The sequence below is a fragment of the Amblyomma mixtum genome, chromosome 3, assembly GCF_055824585.1.
Source record: "Amblyomma mixtum isolate Tamu chromosome 3, ASM5582458v1, whole genome shotgun sequence".
Lineage (NCBI taxonomy): Eukaryota > Metazoa > Arthropoda > Arachnida > Ixodida > Ixodidae > Amblyomma > Amblyomma mixtum.
In genome coordinates, this window is record NC_143014.1 from 374,028,375 (window position 1) to 374,050,229 (window position 21,855).

At 45.2% G+C, this 21,855-nt stretch overlaps 1 protein-coding gene across 5 annotated transcripts in view; it reads left to right on the plus strand.

Annotated features, from left to right (window-relative positions):
- Positions 1–1,677: 1,677 nt before the first annotated feature.
- LOC149356798 (Golgi-associated plant pathogenesis-related protein 1-like) overlaps positions 1,678–21,855 on the plus strand; it is a 137,176-nt gene continuing 116,998 nt past the window's right edge. For all 5 annotated transcript variants that reach the window (XM_089584330.1, XM_089584328.1, XM_089584329.1 and 2 more), the window contains exon 1: positions 1,678–1,896. Coding sequence is in view for 1 of the 5 variants with exons in the window: in XM_089584332.1 (XP_089440458.1) it covers positions 1,895–1,896 (2 nt within the window). In the remaining 4 variants the exon portion in view is untranslated. The remainder of the gene's footprint in view (positions 1,897–21,855) is intronic.

Here is a 21,855-nt window from a genome sequence, read left to right on the forward strand (position 1 = left end):
TTTTTTGCGCAGGTTAGTAGGAAATCTAGAAGTCACGTTTTTAGAAACGATTCAGTGTGCCTGGTTGCGGTCCCTTGCCCAGGGGTGTTGTGTGAATGTGTCTCGAGTTGTTTTTGACTCTTTGTGCCTAATTGTTCTTTTACTAATTGGGGATGTAGAAATGAACCCTGGCCTGGCCCTACTGTTTCTGAACAATTGGCTACTATTCCTGATAATCAAAAGGTGACCTAAAGGAGCTTAAGTCTATGCGGGAAAACACAGAATGTCTTGTTGCTGAAGCTAACAGAAGGCTGGCTTCATTGAGCAGAAACTACTGTCTTACTCAGAGGCCGTACAAAGGCTAGAAGAGTGTGACCGTCTTATTTCGAAATCCAATGAACAGACTTAATTTCTCCTCAAAAAAAATGTGTGATCTTGAATATAGAAATCGACGAAATAATTTGATTCTTTATGAAACCGCTGAATGTTCAACCGAAACAGTGGACTCGCTCAGAGGTGTTGTTTTGAGAGAGATATTTGAAGAGGCAGTGGGAATAAAAGTGAGCAGTCTTGCGCGCATACGCCGATTGGTCAGAAAGGGAACATAAAAAACGCACCCAGTGATAATGCGCTTTTTTGATTTGAATGAAAAAATGTAGCTTCTGAGAAATGCAAAGAAGCTAAAGGATACTGGCAGGACTATTCACTCAGAAATCATAAAATATAGCGAGAAAATATAGAATATATAGCAACATAACAAAAATTAGCAATTACAATTTCGTTACCCGTCACACTCTGCGCAAAAGCTGGCGTTTTTATAACGGGAAAATGGCCCAGGAGTATAGCCCTCCAAACAATACCTTTAAGTATTAATTTTTTTCAGAGAACGATACGCGCTTGGAATAAATTGCCTAAGGATATTGTCGACAGTCCCAGTGCTGAACTGTTCACTGCAAACTTGAAAGTCCTTGCTTGAAACTGTACTTGTATTCTTGTTTTGTTTTATTGCAGCGATACATGGCTTTATTTCCTTTAGTTGATTGTTTTTGCCTTCGTTGATGTGTTTTTCTGATGTACTCATTTATTTGTGCCCCTCCTGCTCGAAGTCAAGCGACTCTGCAATATTTATAATAAAAATAAATAAATAAATAAATAAATAAATAAATAAATAAATAAGCATACCTTGATGTGTCTAATTTTTGAAGTCTTCAATGTCCCCTTACTTCCAAGCTTTCGGCACACTCCAGGTCATAAGGCATTGCGTAAACAGGGTGGCTAGGTTTTCTATAGCCCAATCTCGCCACCGTGCTTCGAGAGATCTGTTTGTACCTTCTAATGACCAGTTGAATGAATGAATGAACTTTATTTCCGTCATCATGGGGCCTCACAGTCGGGGCGCAGCAATTAGGAGGGGGAGCCTCCCAGCCGGCTCTCAGCACCGGAGACCGCGGAGAGAGTCTTCAAATGTCTTAATCGCTTTTCGAATCCGCCGCTCCACGTGTGACGTAGCCATCTTTTCGACCAATCCGGAGTTTTCTCTCACGAAGCCGTCGACGACGACGACTGATGTTCGGCGCAGCGGGAGCAGTGGCATGAAAAGCAGGCAGCAGTATTTCGGGAGCGGCGCCGCGAGCTGTGAGAGGAAGAGGAGGCTTCCCCTCCCCCTCCAAGCGTCGTGCGCTGCGGCGGCGTCGGCAGCCGAGTTGTCCGTAGTCGCCGGCGCTGGCGCCTAGCGGGGCGTGTGTAGCCACTGCTGCTGGCACGGTTCACCGGCGGCGGCGACGCGCCCCACAAGGGGATCGGCGACCAGCGCAGCGCGTCCGAGCTCCGGATCGCGGTCGTCACGCCGGCTGGAAGCACGGACGGGACGCCAGGGAGGAGGTTCCATGGAGAGAAGCGCCTCTGCTGCTTCGTTATGTGAGTGCGAAAGGGGCCACTTGGAGCGGGTACGCGCGCGCGCGATATACGCCCTGTCAAAACAGTGGCGTCACTGCGGGAAAGAAATCGTAAAAACAGAGGCGACGCCGTCTTTTCCGATCTTGTTCGAGAAGGCAGTGTAAGGGAAGGGGGAGTCGTAGCGTTGTGAACAGGGGTAGGAAATTTTTGGCTACACGTTAGCACTAGATTATAACGGGCCACTGTCAACGCTACTCGCAGTTCTGAAAAAAAGACAAATATCAGAAGCCAAATTTCAGACGTGTGCTGCATCAGCTTATTCGGAGAGTCGTGGACATGCTGAGTTGTCTGCAGACTGGGATTGATATCAGGAAGCAGCCGCAAGTGCACTTTCGAAGATTAAAGGGGCGATAAAGTGGAATACTAATTCACGCTGCATTTATAGGCTACAGTCGCGTGATATCTATTATGTAACTGTTACCAAAAACAGCACTGACAAGCGTTAAAGCACATGGAAAGTGGCATCATCGCTTGCCGATTCCGGCAACTGCACTCGGCCACGATTGGTTCATCGCTTTTTTGTACCGCGTTGTTTCAACTGCAGTGGACAAGTACCGTGGGAGAACCAACAGCGTCTTATTGGCAGTGTGCTTGCAGAATCTTCTTTTAAGCGCTTAGTGCTAGAGATGGTACGCATGTGAGCAAGCACGTCCCAGGATGCTGCATCCCGGAAAATTTATACGCGCTTTCTGCGGCCCATGGAAACGCTCACGATGAACAGGCCATTTTTTTTATCGAAAAGAACGTAGCCTAGAGGAGTGGGCGCTGGGTGACCGGTTGCCACGAAATATTACCATTGATACACCGACGCAGAAAGAGCTGCATATCTCACCAGTTCGTGTGCGTGAATTGGTGCTGCATATATGTAGCGCCAAATCATGCCAAAGAACGAGATCAGCGTGACCAGAATAAATGACACACCAACGAAAAGCCCCCGCCAAATTGACCAGTAGGATACCAAGTACAGGCTTAATTGCAGAGACAGGGTTAATTGTAGAGATATGGGAGAGGCCTTCATCGCGCAGTGGCCTTAGTCACGTTGATGATGATGATGATGAGCAAGTAATAAACACAAACGAATATAGGTCAGCCACAGAGCATGCCGCGGAGAAATTAATTGTCGCTTGAATCTCCAGGAGAACGAAATATTCTTCCCGCCCGCGAGGAACGGATAAGTACGGCGTCCTCTTCTTGTGCCTTGATGTATGATTACTCATGTTTCCGAATCGACGATTACCCCACAAAATGCACTCGGACAGGATGTGCGCGTTCACAACTTCGGGATTGCTTTCGCACATTGCGCATGTAAAAGTGCGGAAGCCGACAGGCTGCAGTATTTTTTAAGGCGGAAGCCTTGCTAGTCTCATTATACGAAATGCTGTCGGCGACCTTCGTTGAAGCTGAGATGGTCCAAAAATAATGGCGTCGCAACAGCCGTCGTCTAGCCACCGAAGCTGCGAATTCGTCGACGGCCAGATACCAGTAGCAGCCGGGAGAGATTATCACTCACCACCGCTGCTCTCTGCGCATGCGCTGCGTTGCTATAGCGACGGAGACGCGGCTTGGCGCGCCGCAGCCACAAAGCCGTTCGCGGTGCTAGCTAGCGCTGCAAGTTCTAGTCACGTGCTTGAGCACTCCCGCCAAATTTGGGGGCAGTGACACGGCTACAGCTTTGCAAGCTTCGTCCTATGTCAACACTGCGCCTCGCCGTGGCGGGCGTCGTGTCAACGGCATCTGAAAAAAGAAACTCTTAGAAGTCATTTGCTGGATTCAAAGAAGCTAGGAAAACATGTGGACAAGGTACGCACCACCTTGCGAGGCGTTTGTGTACCGTCAATGCGACCTCGCCTATATCAGCTCAACTTTCAGAACCGAGCACTCTTGCAGTCTGAAGGTTCGTTCATGAGAATTATCACGGCTGCATGTTTCTTGGCATTGTGTTTGCGTCGTCGAGTCAGCTTCTAAAGGATGCGCTAGAATAAGGATGCAGCTTGCATAGCAAACGGCCTTGAATGTATCAGAGTGACTCCGAAGCAAAAGTATACTATCGCGGTGGAAAGAAATGACAAGACGGGAGCGCGTGGCTTGCTGCACAATCGGCGCAGCCTCGAACCGTCAGTCCGGGATTCTGAGATTGTGTCCCTCGCAGAGCTTGGATGCAGTATACTTGCTCAATGGGTGCACGGCCACGGTGGCAGCGAGGAGGTCGACGGTCTCGCCACCATCGCACATCAACTTTCTTCTGTAGCGCCGTTCGGCTCACCCTGTACGACACCCGTGCGGTGATCCACATTCACCTCCGTCAACAACACGCGGTCTCACGCATCGCGCAATGGGAGCGCATTTCCGTCTTTAGCGCGCGCGCTGAATGTCGCGTCTCCGGGAAAGGACGCGTGCGCCACGGACTTGTGCTCGGCGACGCGTGCAGTGATTGCGGTGCAGTGGAGACATTGGAACACCTGCGCTGTGCCGCTTTCGTAGAGCCGCGTCGCGAGGTGCTTGCGGCGTACAGGGCGCTGGGAATCATCCCGGACAGTCTAAAGTCATAGTTGAGGATTCGACGGAAACCCATCCGGCGTGGGAAATTCAGCATATTGAAGAAAACATCACTCGCCGAGGTCACAGAGGTAAAGAAAAACATACAAAACATATCCACATTGACGTTTCGGCACCGCTACGGCGGGTGCCTTGTTCACAATGGAATTGAAACGACATGGGCCGTTGCTTATGAAGTTAAGGTGTTGCGTACAAAGCGCATGTATACACCCAGGGCAGATTTCCCCGCGTCCTGTTTATCGCTTCGCTTGTCTAAAGGCACTCCTGTCTAAAGTCTAAAAGCACTCCTGTGGCTTCTGGGCAGTGTGCTCACCCGTAACAGAATATGGTGAGTCTCTGTGCATTCATCGAGCAAGGGGGCTTGACTTCCATCTTGCTCACCAGTAGTGCACGCGTGACACGAACGCTTCGTGTGTGCTACCTCGGACGATATGCGGCCGGGCGCCCCACCCCGGCCGCTTATGCAGTGTGCCGCGCGCACGCTATGTCTGCATGGTGTTGTATATACAATGTATTTTAATTCAGAAGTACTTGTATTTGGGCGTGTTGGTTCATAACTTTTCAGGAGGACAAAGGGCCGCAATAAAAGACACGGACATAGAAGTAGACAGGGACGAGCGCTTACTATCAACAGGCTTTATTCGACGTAGACCGTTAATATCCCTTCGCTTTACCCAAGCGCTAGTGTGCGAATCACAAGCACGTGGGTACCAGAGAACACCAAAAGAAATCCAAAGGTAGGCGATTACAGAAATTTATCTAAGAAAACCATTTCAGATCGGCGAAGTATCACAGATGAATCCCTGATGCAGTTACTCTTTTTTTCCCTTTTTTTTTTCTTTTTTTTTGTGTCAAAAAAGGAGATAACTGCATCAGTGATTCATCTGTGATACTTCGCCGATCTGAAATGGTTTTCTTAGATAGAGTCCTGTAATCGCCTACCTTTGGATTTCTTTTGGTGTTCTCTGGTACACACGTGCTGATTCGCACAGTGGCGCTTGGGTAAAGCAAAGGGATATGAACGGTCTACGTCGAATAAAGCCTGTTGATAGTAAGCGCTCGTCCCTGTCTACTTCTATGTCCGTGTCTTTTATTGCGCCCCTGTGCCCTCCTGAAAATGTATTTTAATGTTGTGTAAATATGAGTAGTGGTCGCTTGCGCGCGGTTATACTTTGGACAGTGTCTTGACTCTCGCACGCGAGCGGAGCAAACTTGTTCAGCTTCTCTATTTTATGAAATGCTGCACACAGCTTTCCCCACTCTTTTCTCGCTATCGCTGCCCACTGTACTACTCCTCGCTATCTTCTCCCTGTCAATTCTGCGGGCCGCAGCTGCGGTTGCTTAAGATATTAGATAGCAATTGCCGCTATTTAACCATACTGCACGCCCTTTTCGGACCCTTGCATGAATGTTTACAAAACATTCTTGTGGTACAGACAGGAAGTACACGCACACACAGACACGCACGCGCGCGCGCGCAAAAATGGATCTTCTCTCATCTAAAACAGACACACACAAACAAACGGGCACAAAAATCAAAATTAATGTTCCGAAAGAAATTAAATTAATCTAAGCATTTTCTGGCTATTTATTCTAATAGAAAATATATATTTACAGAAGATTTACACGGCTAACAGGTTGGCGAACTATTTTGTTATGATTCGTTCTAGATGAGTGTTTGAAAGGAGGGTGCAAGCACTGTGAATTTGATATTTTAAAGAGGCCGTGATAGAGGAGGCACAAAACTTTAATCTTGAGAAAATTCCACGATATGACAGTGTTTGTAAATTTGCTCCAGTCATTAGATTGGCAGCACTAGTTTGTTGTGAATAATCTGAGCAAACAAACCGTACTGCTGATTTCTGGATGTGTTCTAATTGTTATTGCTTTGTGATTGGGGCTCTACACCAGATATGCTTATTCAAAGGTGGGTCTGGTAGGTGTTTCATATTTATTTATTTATTTATACAGAATACCCCTAAAGACCCTCGAGAGGGTATTACATAGGGGGGGGGGGCACAGGCAATTGAACAGAATAAAACAAAACCACAAATATAAAACAAACAACAAAAGCACAAATAAGACACTTTGGATGACAAAAGTAAGCAAAAGAATCAATCAAAAACACAAATAAGACACTTTGCATGACATAAGTAAGCTAAAGAATCAAAAGAATGGCAGCGCGGCAAAGAACGAAGATTACTGCAGTATTAAAATTATACAAACAGAACACTAGTACAATGAATCTTTTTAGTAACAAACCCTGCAAAAAAGGAAGCCATGAACAAATAAAATAACAATGTATGCGAAGAGTTAAGCAGTAGTTATTGAAGATATAAGTTTAAAATATTTATCAGGATCAGTGGTGGTTGCGATATGTGAAGGCAGAGTGTTCCAGTCAGATATTGTGCGTGGTAAGAATGAATGCGCATAGATAAATGTTCTGCACGTGAAACGTCTAACTTAAAGGGATGATCGCGGCGGTCAAAAATCGAAGGAGGCAAAGAAAAAAAGTCGTTATGAAGTGATGGATGATGATAAAGTTTATGAAAAAGTGATAGTCGTGCAATTTTACGGCGGAGACATAAATCCTGGAGACCTGCGCGTTTTTTTAAAGCTGTGATGCTGGTGTTACGTGAATAATCGGAGTAAATAAAACGAACGGCGCGGTTCTGCAATGATTCAATGTTATTTATTAGGTAAGATTGGTTAGGGTCCCAAATAGCCGAGGCATATTCAATTTTAGGTCGAATTAGAGTGGTATAGGCATGAGCACGGAGGTGAGGAGGAGCATGCTTTAGGTTATGTTTTAAGAGACCTAATGACCGATTAGCAGATGCAAGCATAAGGTTAATATGGTGGTTCCATGCTAAGTCTGAATGAAGGTGAAGTCCTAAGTACTTATACGGGGTGACTAGCTCGAGTGAGCTATTATTTAAGGAATGCTGTTTGAATTCGAGACATTCGGTTAGTAAAAGACATCAATTTAGTTTTTGAATGATTAAGTTGCATAAGCCAGGTTGAGCACCATGCTGTTACTGAATCCAGGTCAGAATGAAGGGATTGACAATCGGTGTTAGAATAAATTTTGTGATAAATTACACAATCATCAGCAAAAAGTCTGATATGGGAAGAAATGGAATCCGGTAAATCGTTGACAAATATTAGGAAAAGTAAAGGGCCAAGCACACTTCCTTGTGGGACGCCAGAGTGTACTTGGCTGAAAGACGAATTGTGGTTATTGACAGTTGTAAATTGAGACCTGGAAAAGAGAAAATCTTTAACCCATGCAGTGACAAGAGGGTGAATATTAAGCAGTGCTAGTTTCATTAATAACCGGTTGTGAGGTACTCTGTCGAAAGCTTTAGAAAAATCAAGAAATATGGAGTCTACTTGAATGCCAGCATCAATCGATGAATGTATGTCTTGAATGAATCCGGCAAGTTGCGTTTCGCATGAGTAGCCTTTACGGAACCCATGTTGATATTTAAAGATAATGTTATGTTCTTCAAGATAGTTAATTACCTGCGAGTGAATTACGTGTTCAAGAAGTTTGCAAACAGTGCTAGTTAATGAAATGGGTCGGTAATTTAGTGGTGAGGAACGATCGCCAGACTTGAAAATTGGCACAACTTTAGCTAGGCGCCAGTCCAGCGGAATCACGCCTGATGATAGAGATTGTGAAAAAATAGCGGACAAGATGCGATGAATACCATCAGATGAATTTTTGAGTATTTTTTTATTAAAGCCAAGGTGATCTGATGCTGATGATGTTTTAAGCTTCCCTAGTAAGGATAAGATACCGGTCTCACTGATAACTATTTCGGACATTGATGTATTAGAAGTGCTGACAGAAATAGGAGGTAGAGGGAGATCTTCACGGGTAAAAACGGATGTTTAACAAAACTTCTGATTGGGCTAGATGGTGCATAGCTTATTTTGAAACGAAATCAAGCGCACAACAACACGCACACAACACGCTCTCTTACCTGCAAATAAATCAGATGAAGTTAGCGCCTGTCCTGTGTCTTAGCGCCTGTCCTGTGTCTGTCCTGTGTCTTTCCTCTCTTGTGTGTCTGTCCTGTGTCTTTCCTCTCTTGTGTGCGTGTTGTTGTGCGCTTGATTTCATTTCAAAATAAAAACGGATGTGAATGCGTTATTGAAAAGTTCGGCGCATTCGGCCACTGGAACACTGCTGCCTTCCGCGTTGGTAAGAGTAATGTCAGGATGATTAGCGGGGTTTATTATCTGCCAGAACTTCCGTGGATTGTTTGTTAGCATTGCCGGTAGATCGTGTGTGAAGAAGTGCCTACGTGCAGATATCAACTCAGACTGGTATTCCTTATCACATAGTTTGTACCGTTGCCAAGATTCGGAGTGTCTGTTCTTGTCGGCTTGTCTGTAAAGGCGCTTTTTTTGTTATTAAGGCGACGTAGATGCCAATTAAACCAAGGCGCTGTGTTAGTGCAAGGGATACTGATGACGGGTATGAATCTGCCAATGAGAGTAGCTAGTTTCACGCTGAACAGGTTCCAGTTCGTTTCCACGGAGCGTGACGAAAAATCGTGAAGAAAATGATCAGCAAAGACTGACAATTAAGCGTTTATTTCACCGAAGTTTGCTCGGTTGTAGCACCTTATTTGTTTAGTACGAGTTACCTCTTTATGGGGCACAAAATTCAGGTTACCCGTGATTATGGAATGGTCGCAAAGGCCTTCTAAGAGCGCAATGTTGGAGCAAAGGTAAGGATCACTTGTCAAGATAAGATCGAGAATATTGGCTGTAGTGGCGGAACGACGCGTAGGTTCAGAAATAAGTTGTTGCAAAGAGAAATCGAGACAGGACTGGAGGAAAGCCTGAGCTTCAGGATCATTGGCGGGAGCTGTTAATGACGACCAGTTAATAGCCGGAAAGTTAAAGTCACCAAGTAAAAGTAACCTTGAATTCGGGAAACGACAAGTAAGATCGCTTAGTAAATTAGAAAACTGACTTGCGAATGAAGAATTCATGTCCGGAGGGCGGTAAATGACGCCAATGATGGCGACCGTGGGACCACAACTCAACCGAACCCATACCGATTCTATGTACGACGTGACCTCGATAGGCACAGCAGTGAGCACTTTATTGACAGCCAGAAGGACACCGCCACCTCTACGGCCCGTGCGGTCACAACGAAATATGTTGAATTCGGAGTCACAGGCGAAAACGACATCATCAGGAACCATGTCATTTAACCAAGTCTCGGTAAGCGCGATGACCGAGGAGCAGCATGAATCAATTAAAGAAGAAAGAGCTACGTTTTTAGAAAGAACACTCCTTATGTTAGTGTACAGAAAACTGACATCGTAATTGGAGCAACGCTGCGCGTTTGGCCGCACTGGTGGTTTGCCAGCCACTTTACGAGAACTGGAAGGGATGCGTCAGGCAAGGGACACGCGCACTGCGCTACTGGTTTGATCATCCCAGAAATACGAGACACCATTGATAAGCAGTTTATCAAAAGACAAACGGACCTTGTCACCTTCTTTTTTTACTGATTTGGCATACTTCCACAGTTGGCTGCGTTTCTCACGAACCGTTTTCGAGTAATCTCGCGAAATGCTGAAATCGGTATTTTTGAGTTTATAGCCCTTACTCATAAGCGTTTCCACTTCTTTTTCGTTGAACAGCTTTGCAATAATGGGTCTCTTTTTTTCCTGAGAAAAACGGCCTATGCGGTGAGCACGGGCTAAGGAAGACAACGTGATACCAAGTTTGCTAGAACAGAATTCGTTCACAAGACGCTCAGAGTCTTCCCAAGTTTCAGACTCATCAGTGTCCTGAACACCACAGAAAAGAATGTTAGACCGGCGGGAACGATTTTCCAGGTCGTAAAGTTTTACTTGAATGTTGGATACATCGTGTGTACAACTCGTGGGAGATACTGTGGTAGGCACTGACTGTTTTTTAAGTTCCAGTTCCTGCACACGGGTAGCTAAAGACTGTAAGTCACTTTGAAGAACTGGAATAGACTCGATTTTAAGTTCAAGTTCATGCACACGATCTTTAAAGTCTTCATTTCATTTTGCAAGCCAATATGAATTGTAAGAATCTTGTTAACACTTTCGAGGATATTCGTGTGGTTCATCTCAAGCCTTTGAACAGTTTCATATACCAGTTCGAGCTTTTCCTCTTGGCCCTTCGTCATAGGGCCTGGGTTTGTTTCAACGTCCCCACCCAGGACCAAAATGCGCCAAATGTACACTGCCGCCGAGCGGAAACGTTTCAGAATATGGGGTGGCCACGACACTGCTACAAGACAGACATCATCATCACGGTAACAAGAACACTCGTAATAACCAACCTGGAACAGCAGGAACGGTGAGTGGCGAGGCATTTCGTGAGCAGTGCCGTGGCCCAAGGGGGCGGTGAAATCCGAGTGCTTTATGTAGGTGTCCTCGTCAGCTGATAATGTAGCATGTTGCCAGGCCCGACCGTCGAAAGTGTCCAAAATCGGCAGGGGTGCGCACAGATGATCGGATGAGCAGCCGCAGCCGTCCAGAAACCAGCTAGCGCCGCAAGATTGCGGAACCGGTCGGCAAGTCGGTGAAACAGGCAGGTGATAGCCGGTGAGCACCAGCACCTGGAACAGCAGGAACGGTGAGTGGCGAGGCATTTCGTGAGCAGTGCCGTGGCCCCCACTGACTTTAATATGAGCAGGTCCAATACGCGCTTTTCTCCGTATATAATTTAATTAACGTCCAGATTTACAACAAATCGATTTGGTGTAGGGTTTCCAGTGGTTGTTAGGTGTTAGGGTGAGTCCCAGATACTTCACGTGATCGTATTTTTGTAGTCTGTGTGTTGACAAGCGTGCATGTAAAATTTAGAGGCTGCTTCTTGTTAGTGAATTGGATGCCTTTGGTCTTACCCGCAATTAACTGCATTCCCGAAATCCCACACTAAGGACTAACTGAATTTATGGAATCGTTAACGAGAGGATTTGGCCTTCTGATTTTTTCACGTCTTTGTACACACAAAAGAATCTTCGGCAAAAGGGCAAAGTTGAATTGCTGAAGATACATAGAAGTGAATATCATTGGTTTAGTTGAGAAGAAAAAATTGAGGAGACACTTCACTTAAGGGCATGACGCGATAGCGTGACGGGTTGATTCCCACATATGCAGACGGTAATTCTCTACTTTACACTCATGGATCCCTGGGAGTCCTCATTCCCCTCCTGGCGCTGGCGGCTAAGCGATGCGCCACTGCCCCGCGATACATAAGTGGTGCGGGAGAGTCCCAACCTAGGGTCTCAATCTACTCTGTCCCTGCGAAGGTAGGTGAGTGCTCCCAGCGGTGGGCCTTGGGTGGCGGAGATTGCTCTTCCCGAGCGATCATTAATTTTAACTGCCACCTGATACGGTGGTCAGGTTGCGATGCTGCCGCAAGGTCACGTGACCTAGGTGACCCTCCTTGGTTGCCCTCTGGGGACCACCTGCAAGAACCATGCCCGCAATCTCGCTCAAAACGCCGACGCGGACAATGGCGACGCCCTATCTTCTGCGTAACGGGGCCTTTAACGCTGTCGCTTTAATAGAAAATACGCAAGAACTGATCCCTGGGGTACGCCCGAAGAAACATCCATGTTCTGCGAAACGTATTCGCCTATATTTAGCGAATTGTTTTCTTTTCTGTAAATAACTGGAAATCCATGACGCTGTGTTAAAATCTATACCAAACGCTAATAATTTTGCTATAAGGTCACCCTCCCCCTGCCATCACTTCTGCGCATCTGTCATCATTTTTCCTTCATACAGCAAGGGACTGGAATGACCTGGCAAACGCCATCGTGGATCAGATCGACTCATCGTCATTCAGATCGTCCATCGAAGAAATGTGCTGCTGAATATTCCACCCCCTCTTGTAATACCCCTTCAATGGGGCCTTTGAGGTACTAATAAATAAATAAATAAATAAACAAATAAATAAATAAATAAATAAATAAATAAATAAATAAATAAATCAGCAACAACATCAGACGTTTTAGAGAAGTCTAAGATGACTGCGTCTATCTAATTGCCTTCATTCATTGCGTTAGCTTGGTCACGAGCAATTTCGGCATGATGCTTTACAGTCAAAACTGCTGTTCTGAAACCGTGTTTGTTTTCCATACATAAGGTTATTTTCTAAAAACGAGATGGTGGCTTTAAAGATAATGTGTTCCATTACTTTACAGCTTGTGCTTGTTAACTTGTAGATAAATTCAGTTTTAGAACCCGACTTGTGCATAGGAATGATTTTGGCACAGCATCAATCATCTGGTACTACGAGTGTTTGTAAAGACCTCGTGTAAATTATTCGCAGGCATTTAGACGCCCAGTCAGCGTATCCGAGCAAAAATGCGTTTGAGATTGAATCAGGAACCGGTGATTATTTGGTGTCAAGATTTTGTAAAAGGGAAAGGATTCCAGCTTCACTTATAGTTAGTTCCATCATGGGGTGCTCGATTGTGTAAGCGGGTAGGGAAGCGTGGGATGCTGTTCTCGTCAGAACGGACTAGAAAAAAAACCATTAAATTCATTTGTAATGTAATTAGGCTCACTGATAGTTTCATCAGAATTCGTAATGATTTGTAAGTACCGCCAACACTTATGAAGACCGTGGGATATGAAAGAAGGAAGCGTCACATCAAAGGAGAAGGATTTCGTTCCTCGAACTCTTGCTTTCTAAACATCTTTTTTTGAACGCTGTCTTTTTATTTTTTATTTAAGTTGAATTATCTCGCGGGTTGTCCACGGGTACTCCCTGTTTAATTATGCGTCTTTTTCGGAGGCGAACGAAGCTCTTATCGCAAGCATGTACATTTTTTTTCAACCGCGGCTACCATTGGCACACATCCTTCAATGAGTTCAATTCGGCGAAACTATAGTCAAGTGCATCTAAAATTTCAACGTCACCTGCACGCCCGTAGTCCTTGACAAAGATCGGTGATGGTTTCTTTCTTTCACATGCAACTGTTTTAGGTAATTGCTAGCCTTTCATAAAAATGATTGATGGGGCATACTCCACCGGGGGTTTTCAAAAAGAAAAAAGAAAAAAATCCACGTCTGGATGTAATTGCAAAACCAGGCCTAGAGTGCGGCCTGATCTCGGTGACCAGAACCGACAACGCACTTCCTCACCAGAACAGGATTTGGCTACCCTGGTGTAGTACTCGGCCGCAACCTTCTGTAAACAAACCAATTAACCTTCGGCCCTCAGACTCCAGCGGCTGCGTAGCAACTGACCAAGGCGGCGCCATCGGAAACTGAACGTGTCAACGTTTAACGCAAGAACCTTATCCAGTGAGGCTAGCCTAGCAGTACTCTTTGAGGAACTAGCGGATATTAAATATTTATTTATTTATTTAGTACATACTGCAGACCATTGTCAGGGTCCAAGCATGACAGGCATGTATTGATCAGAGTATTTCAGAAAGTTGCAGAGCACGATCAAGAGAAATGGGCATAATAAAAAAGTGACAAATGTTACTAAACCAAAACAACGCCATATGATCATTCCAATCGAATACTGTCCGCGAAAAAAACGGATACTTTAAAACAGTCAGTTTTTGCATAATACGGTGGTAGTGAGTGAACGTGATGCCGAGTATGTCGGGTGGATGAAGGGGATAAGTACTGAGCAGGGTCCAGAGCTAACTTATGGTTTATCAAAAAATAAAGAAAGTCAAAATGGTGTTTTTTTTCGCGTTTCAAGAGATTGAATATTATTAGCCGCCTTTAAGCTGAGTGGGTGAGTGGGTGATTTTAATCTTTGAATAAATAAACCGAACAGCTTTCCTCTGAACCCTCGATATTTTGTTAATGTTAAGTTTAGTAAATGGATCCCATACTGTCGAAGTATATTCGAGCTTTGGCTTGATGTATGCGTTATATGTCAACAGTTTTACGCTGGGAGAAGAATTTCTAAGTTTATGCTGCAGGAAACTTAGCTTTTTAAACACGGAAGAACTTATGTTATCTATGTACGAATTCCAGGAAAGTATATTAGTTATGGTTCCACCTGGATATTTGTAGCTATTAACCTGTTTCAGTGGCGATCCAAGAGTATACACGTGGTTTAGTGGATTCTTTTTATGTGTTGTTTGGAGCGAAACTGTCTTTTCAGGGTTAAGAACCATGGCAAACTCACTGCACCAATGAAGCACATTTTTTAGACTCATATCAAGTTCATTTTGATCCCGAGGGCACACAGTTTGACGAAATACGACACAATTATCAGCAAACAAGCGTATACGTGTTCCTGGGGTAATCACATTAATGACATCATTTATACAAAGCTGAAAAAACAAAGGCCCCAAGACACTTATTTAGGGGACACCAGAGGTGGCTGAGAGACAAGTGGAGCTGCACCCATCGACTGAAACAAACTGGACTCTATTAGTAAGATAGTGTGCAATCCATGATAATAAAATTTCTGGTAGATTAATATTTTTTTAGTTTTTGAACGAATTTTCCGTGATGAACTTTATCAAATGCTTTGCTAAAATCCATAAAGCTAACGTCTCTCTGAAAATTGATGTGTAATCTTTTAGCAAAAGTAGGTACTATTGTAACTAACCATCGAATAGCCCTTTCTAAATCCATGCGGAAAATCGCTTAATACATAGTGTTCTTCAAGAAAATTAATAATATGTTTCGGAATAATGTGTTCCAACAGCTTACAGCATGCAGAAGTCAAAGAAATCGGACGGTAATTTTGTGTTGAATAGCAGTGGCCTTTCTTAAAGATGGGAACAGTTCTAGCGGTCTTCCACTCAATCGAAAGTTTTGATGACAGCAGTGATTTTCTAAACAGCACAAAAATGAACTTCCGAAATGATTTCGGCATAGCGCAGCAAAAACACAATCGGTGAGTTATCAGGACCAGGAGATGTAGGTTTCAGTTCTAAAAGCAATGAAAATAAACCAGGGAGGCTAATAAAGTCTAGTTCTTATACTGGAAAGTATGACGTGTTATGCACACATTGTAACCAGTTTTGGAGAACACGCTGTGAAAATAAGCATCAGAATTCCGCCCAATGTCAATCGAATCCGTCATTGTATCACCATTCAGTGATATTTTATGAACATTTTTCTTGCTATCACTCAGATAATTACAAAATTTACTCTGGTCATTTTTAACCAAACTAGGTAACGTTGTGGTAAAGTACAGATCCTTTGATTCACGAACCGCCCATTCAAGGTTATTTTAAGCGTATGGGTAAAACTGGACGTACAGTTTTTTTTTTGATTAGTGAGGATAGGAGGTTAGGGCTTAGTGAGGTTAGGAGGATAGATGAGGCGTATACAGTACTAAAGGGCGGGCATGTACTGTGCTATCTTGCATTTCCGGATAGACGAGGACTTGGTGTGGGATTCCTCATCAATCTGGATATAGCTGGCAACATAGAGGAGTTTTATAGTATTAATGAGAGGGTGGCAGCTATCGTAATTAGGCTTAATAAAAGGTACAAGGTGAACGTGGTGAAGGCCTACGCGACCACATCAACCCATTATGACCACATCGTTCAAAATCTTCTATGAAGACGTGGAATCGGCAAAGAACAAAGTAAAATCACAGTACACTGTAGTGATGGGCGACTTCAATGCGAAGGTATGCAAGAAGCAGGCTGGAATACAGGCGGTAAGTGACTATGACATAGGTGCTAGGAATTGCAGGGGGGAGTTATTAGTAGAGCTCGCATAGAGAAATAATTTACGAATCATGAATACCTTCTTCGGCAAACGAGCCAACAGGAAGTGGACCTGAAAGAGCCCCAATGGCGAGAATAAAAAATGTAATAGACTTCATACTGTGCGCTCACCCTGGCATCGTAGAGGATCTGGAGGTGCTCGTTAAGGTCCGTTGTAGCGACCGCAGAATGGTAAGGTCTCGTATCAAGTTAGATTTGAAGGGGGAACGGAGGAAGCTAGTAGAGGAAGTCAGGATTTCGCTGCAGAACAGATATTCCGCTCTAACTGAGGAAGGCGACCGCAATGTTGAAACAATGAACGATAATCTCACCGCTATCGTTACGGAGTGCGCCGTAGAAGTAGGTGGTAGGATGGTTCGACAGAATACCAGAGCCATCTCAGGAGACGAAAGGTCTAATTAAGAAACGCCAAAGCATGAGGGCGTCTAGCTCTGCAGACAAAATAGAACTAGCAGAGGTATAAAAGTTAATAAATAAGCGCAAGGTAGCGGACATAAGGAGGTTTCATATGGAGAGAATCGAGCATGCTCTAAAGAACTGAGGTAGCCTAAAAGAGGTCAAGCGGAAGCTAGGCATAGGTAAAAGCCAGATGTATGCGTTAAGAGACAAAAAGGGCAATGTCATTAGCAATACTGATAAGGTAGTTAAAGTAGCCGAATAGTTCTACACCAATCTGTACTGAAGCCAATGTAATGAGAACGTTAATGAGAGAGACAATAGTGCTCAGCAAGGGGATATCCCGCTAGCAACGAAAGAGGAAGTAAAGAAAGCTTTAGGAGCAATGCAAAGGGAGAAAGCGGCTGGTGAGGATCATGAAACAGCCGATCTCTTGAAGGACGGAGGGGATGTTGTGCTGGAAAAACTAGCCACCCTGTATACGCAATGCATTACAACCTCGAGCGTACCAGAAGCTTGGAAGAAGGCTAAAGCCAAGGCGACAAAGCATAGTTCCCTGAAGAGTGGAGCGCCGACTAGAGAAATGTTCGCCGCGGAACCGTGATAACCTGGCGGTGTATCCCGCCCTGTCGCTGTCACAGACCAATGGAATGTGTTTCGTCAGGAATTCTCTCGGGGCTCGGCTATCGGCGAACGAAGCCGACTGGAATTCCAGGAGGAGTGGAAAGTTCTGCAGCGGTGGTACGGGTGCGCTGTATTTTTTTTAAAGTGGAGAGGGCGGGCATAGCCGACTCGGCGACGCCTGTCACGGAAGACATTAAAGGGACACTGAGGAGAAATTGAAGTTGACTTGCATCGACAGAATACCAGCTCCTGATTACAAAAACGCCATTCATACTGACAACAAAGCTCCTGTAACATAGAAAAGAGCAAGAACCAAAATACAGGTATCGCCGCCACAGGCCAAACTCGCAAGTACCAGCTTCATGGCGTCATAGAACAAAACAGTGTTGCTAGAACCAATAGTTCTAGCAACACTAGCACACGAGAATCTACGAATCACTGAGGCGCAGCAAATGCATGCGCTAATCTCCTTGACGTCGCCAGATGGCGCCACGTACCCGATAGCTACGCGCGCTCCTGCAGCGCCGGGACCAATCAGCGCTTGCTCTCAGCGGTATTGGGGCTCCCGGTATTCCGCTAACGGTAACAAGGTACACGGTATGCTAAAGGCGTCTATTTGCGACATGGAGGAAAGAAGGAAAAGAGGAGAGGCTGCTACGTCACATTTTTTGAAGCCGGAAGTGAGGGCTCCGCCATGACAGTTGGCCGCTGTCTCAGCCAATGGCATGCTAGCGCCGCGAAGATCAACGCGAGCAGCGCGAGCAGACGATTTCGCGCCGCGCCTGGCTGTCGGCAGCTGTCACACACGGCGGAAAGTGAGGCTTCTGCTCCGATTGACAACAAAGACGCTGCGATGCCCAGCTGCTGCGTTCCTGGGTGTCGGTCGCGCACGCCAGGACAGAACCGGGCGTCACTTTCTACTCGTAAGTATACTGCATTTTGTTTTCGTATTTAATCGACTGCGTAATGAGTAAAATGCATGCTCGCAGAACATAACGCGCGACACGGCGTGAACGTGGTATTCGTACCGCCCCGGACTTATTCGTGGCTCTTTGTCCGAGTGCAGTGAATAGTATTGTTTTCAAACAGGTTTCCGAAAGATCCAGAGCGAAGGAGGCAGTGGACTGAGGCCGTTAGACGAGGCCAAAGCGACTGGGAGGCAGCAAAATGGACCTTCAAAACATTTTCTGGCCGAGCACTTCGATCGGATGTCGCCGCTCGTAGTTCGTATACGTGCGGATGCCGTCCCCCTTCAGGTGAGGAACCACCTCGATACATTCTCAAGAGATTGGAAAGAAATGCTCTTATTGAGAAGGTGCTTTATTATAGCATATCTTTCAATATGACGTTTTAGGTGTTCATGAAAGAAATAGAATGAATGGTTTTAGCTAGACGTTATGATCGAGTAGCGCGGCTACAGTATTCCCGCACTGATAAAAAGTAATCATTACTGCTAAACTGGCTGCGGTTTGTATATATGGCTCTGATGAAACTCTGCTTACTGTACATGATTATTTATTTATCAGCTTACGCACTCCTTCATTAGAAGAAAATAAAAAGAGATCCTTGTCATCTATAGCATCGAGCACACCACAGTTTCTTTGGGGCATCATTTCCACTTGATATTATTACTTGTAGTGTGCAAATGTTTGCGCCTAGCAGTAGTCTGTATGGCGGTGCATTTTTTCTTGTTATCTCGGCCATAGCGCCTGGGAAGTGTCACTGTTTTATAACTAAGGGAGCACTGTGATTCCTTAAAACCATAGTTCGTTTGCAAAATAAATCAGAAAGAAGTTCCTTAAGGCATAGAGCACCGTACGTATTTGCTCGCGTAATTTGAGCACGTTTTTTCTTTAATTAGGGCTCCAGAAAGCGGGTGCGCAATTTACGCGCAAGCGAGTTATCCGAACACATCCTAAAAAAAAAAAAAGGTTGGCACCCCTCGCTGGCAAAACGAAAAGGTTGACTCGTCCTCCCCACCCACGCTATGTAGCTCCCCGCGGGGTGGCATGACGGCACGTGCTTAGCTCAAAGCAATAAACGCGCAAAGATTCAATCGCGAAGTAAGCAGTGGGAGGAGATAACGGGCAATAAAACGGGGCCCTTGCGTGTGGCCCGGCTGACTAGCGGAAGCGCACCTGAAGTTTGCTCCCACTGCACCAGCGCCGCTTCTCCCCTGCCGGTCATTTTGGCGTTCCTGTCCGGGCACGTCGCCGGCGGACCGCATTGAGCCAGCAGCCTGTCGACTGGTACGCGCGTGCTGCTCGCGCAGCTGGCACTCTCTCTTTCATTGTGAGCACGCGCCGTCCTGCTCGCGGGCGCACAAAAGTGTTGTTGCCGCTCGCTGTGAATTCCGCGACGTTCTAAGAGTGGAGAAACTTGTTGTGTCTGGGGCTGTCACAATAGTTCTCTGAACATCGACGGCCAAGGACTGCCCGTGGAATTCTGCAGATTTCCTGGAGATGTCCTACATTCTTGGGGGAAAAAATTTAATATTGGAAAATTGTAACGTACAGTAACGGAAATATTGAAGGTAATGGTCCACCCTTTCTATATGCAGCAAAATCTTAAATATTTTTCATCGCTCGTATCGAGCAGTTGACGATAGGAAAAACGTTATTACGAAAAAAAAAATGCAAGCCTATCGATGGGAGATTGCTATAGTGAAATCTTCCAGTATATGAAAAAAAAATGCGTTCATACACTTTTTCCTATTAAAAAATGTTTTTGTCCGGAATTGTTGGGTATGAAATGGATGAGAACGAGAAACGGCAGGCCTCGATAACTGCTATGGGCAGGGTGAAGTAAGCTTTTTCCTGTTACTAAAACACGTTTGGTATGTTGCACGCGTAATATTATTTCTGAGCAGTTTTTGCTGTAATTCACTAAGCATGCAGTGTTTAGTAAAGCTCGCGCTAACGAAACTCATTTCTTTTGCCATTTCTTTATTTTGGAGACTGACAACAGCTAGCGGCATTATGCAGACGCGTGTGAGGCAAGGTCAGTGATCGCCTCAATGTTCCGACTTGTGACGCCTGGCTCAATTTTCGAGGTTGCTTTACATGTACAAAATTTCTAAAAACAAAATAATCAAAATGTTTGCTTGCACATGAATGAGCGTTTGCATATCAGCGATGGCTCTGCAAATAAATTGTTTTGGGGATGCGCGTGTGCTGTAATCAGCATTAAAATAAATATACCAACCGCTTATCTCCGTTGTAGCGATTGACCAAACTAGAGCATTTTTTCTCTTTGCCGTATATAGCAAGAAGCTTGTAGGCGCATTTCGTGAGTGTTTTCGTTTTTCTCCTCAGCCTCGCGTGTCGCCTTAAGGCCAGTTTATTTTAAGTTAAAATAAAAATTATTTCCATTATTATTCAGCGAAACCCGTAACAAAATCCTTATTATTTGGCCAACAAACCTGCATGCACCTAACTGCTCAGCCACCCAACGAAATTAAGCATCTTGCGAAGATGGCCGCGCCAAAAAAAAATGGTATTTACCTCGAATTCCACGTCTTAAATGACCTCGTCATTTACTTGCGATACACATTTCGCCGTTACGGTACCGGCTTTTTCGTCAACAATCTGCTTCACGTAGTGGGCCTGATCCACTAGCAGTTCATTTTTCAAGTCTGCGCAGCGAAAAAAAAAATTCACTGTCCACTATTTCTTTTAACCTACATCTCAGAGCGTACTGCCGCGACAGAAAGAAATGCAAACAACGCAGTGCCTAGGCGCTCCGCTGTTGGAATTTATTTTCGTCACGCTTATACTTGGCTCGCAACACAAATACGCTAGAGACATCCGTGATACAGTAATGTACCACTCTAGCGTCTTTTTGTTACTACCGAGATAAAAACGCATTGAAGATAAATTCCGACTGCGCAGCGCGTGGGCGCCGTGCTGTCCGCATTTTTTTCTAGCGCCCCTGTACATTTTGCTAATCCTCTGAAGCTCGTCAGCGTTCAAGCACGAGGGAAAAAAGCTCGCGACTGCACAAAGAGATTTGCAGGCTGGCCAACACGTGCAAAGTACGTGCAGAACTGGCTTTTTTTTTTCAGGAGAAAGCGCGCTGCTCGCGCAGCTACTCAATGGGAGGGAGACCGGTTTGCCCGGACAAAAGTGCGGAGTCGGTCGGAGAGGGCGCTTTTCAGTGGCGTCCGCAGCGCCCCCCTGCGAAGCTGCGGTCCCCTTGGATTTGGGCGCGCGCGCAACTGTTCGTCCGGGATAGCGACCGCCAGCGTGAGCAAGCCGGGTAAAGGGCGCAAAGTTCGCACCCGCGTATACATGCTAGTGGTGTGGCTCAGCATAGTGCGCAAAATGTGCGAGTATTTTTTTTTTAATCCGGTTAAATGTTTGAACTTTTTGGGGAGCACAATCTAAGTGCGGGCGCAAATTACACGAGTAAATACGGTAAATGTCTGACTTTGTCAAGATAAAATTTTATTCAAACGGCCGCTCACAATTTAGAGCACATTACAACCTGTCATACTGAGTATTGAAAAGAATAGCTTTGTAATGTGAATGCGTCATGTACGGTCGCCGTCAAAAGTAAATGGAAGGCGACTTTGTCAAAAAAAAATTAATTTCTTTAAATCTAAAGCA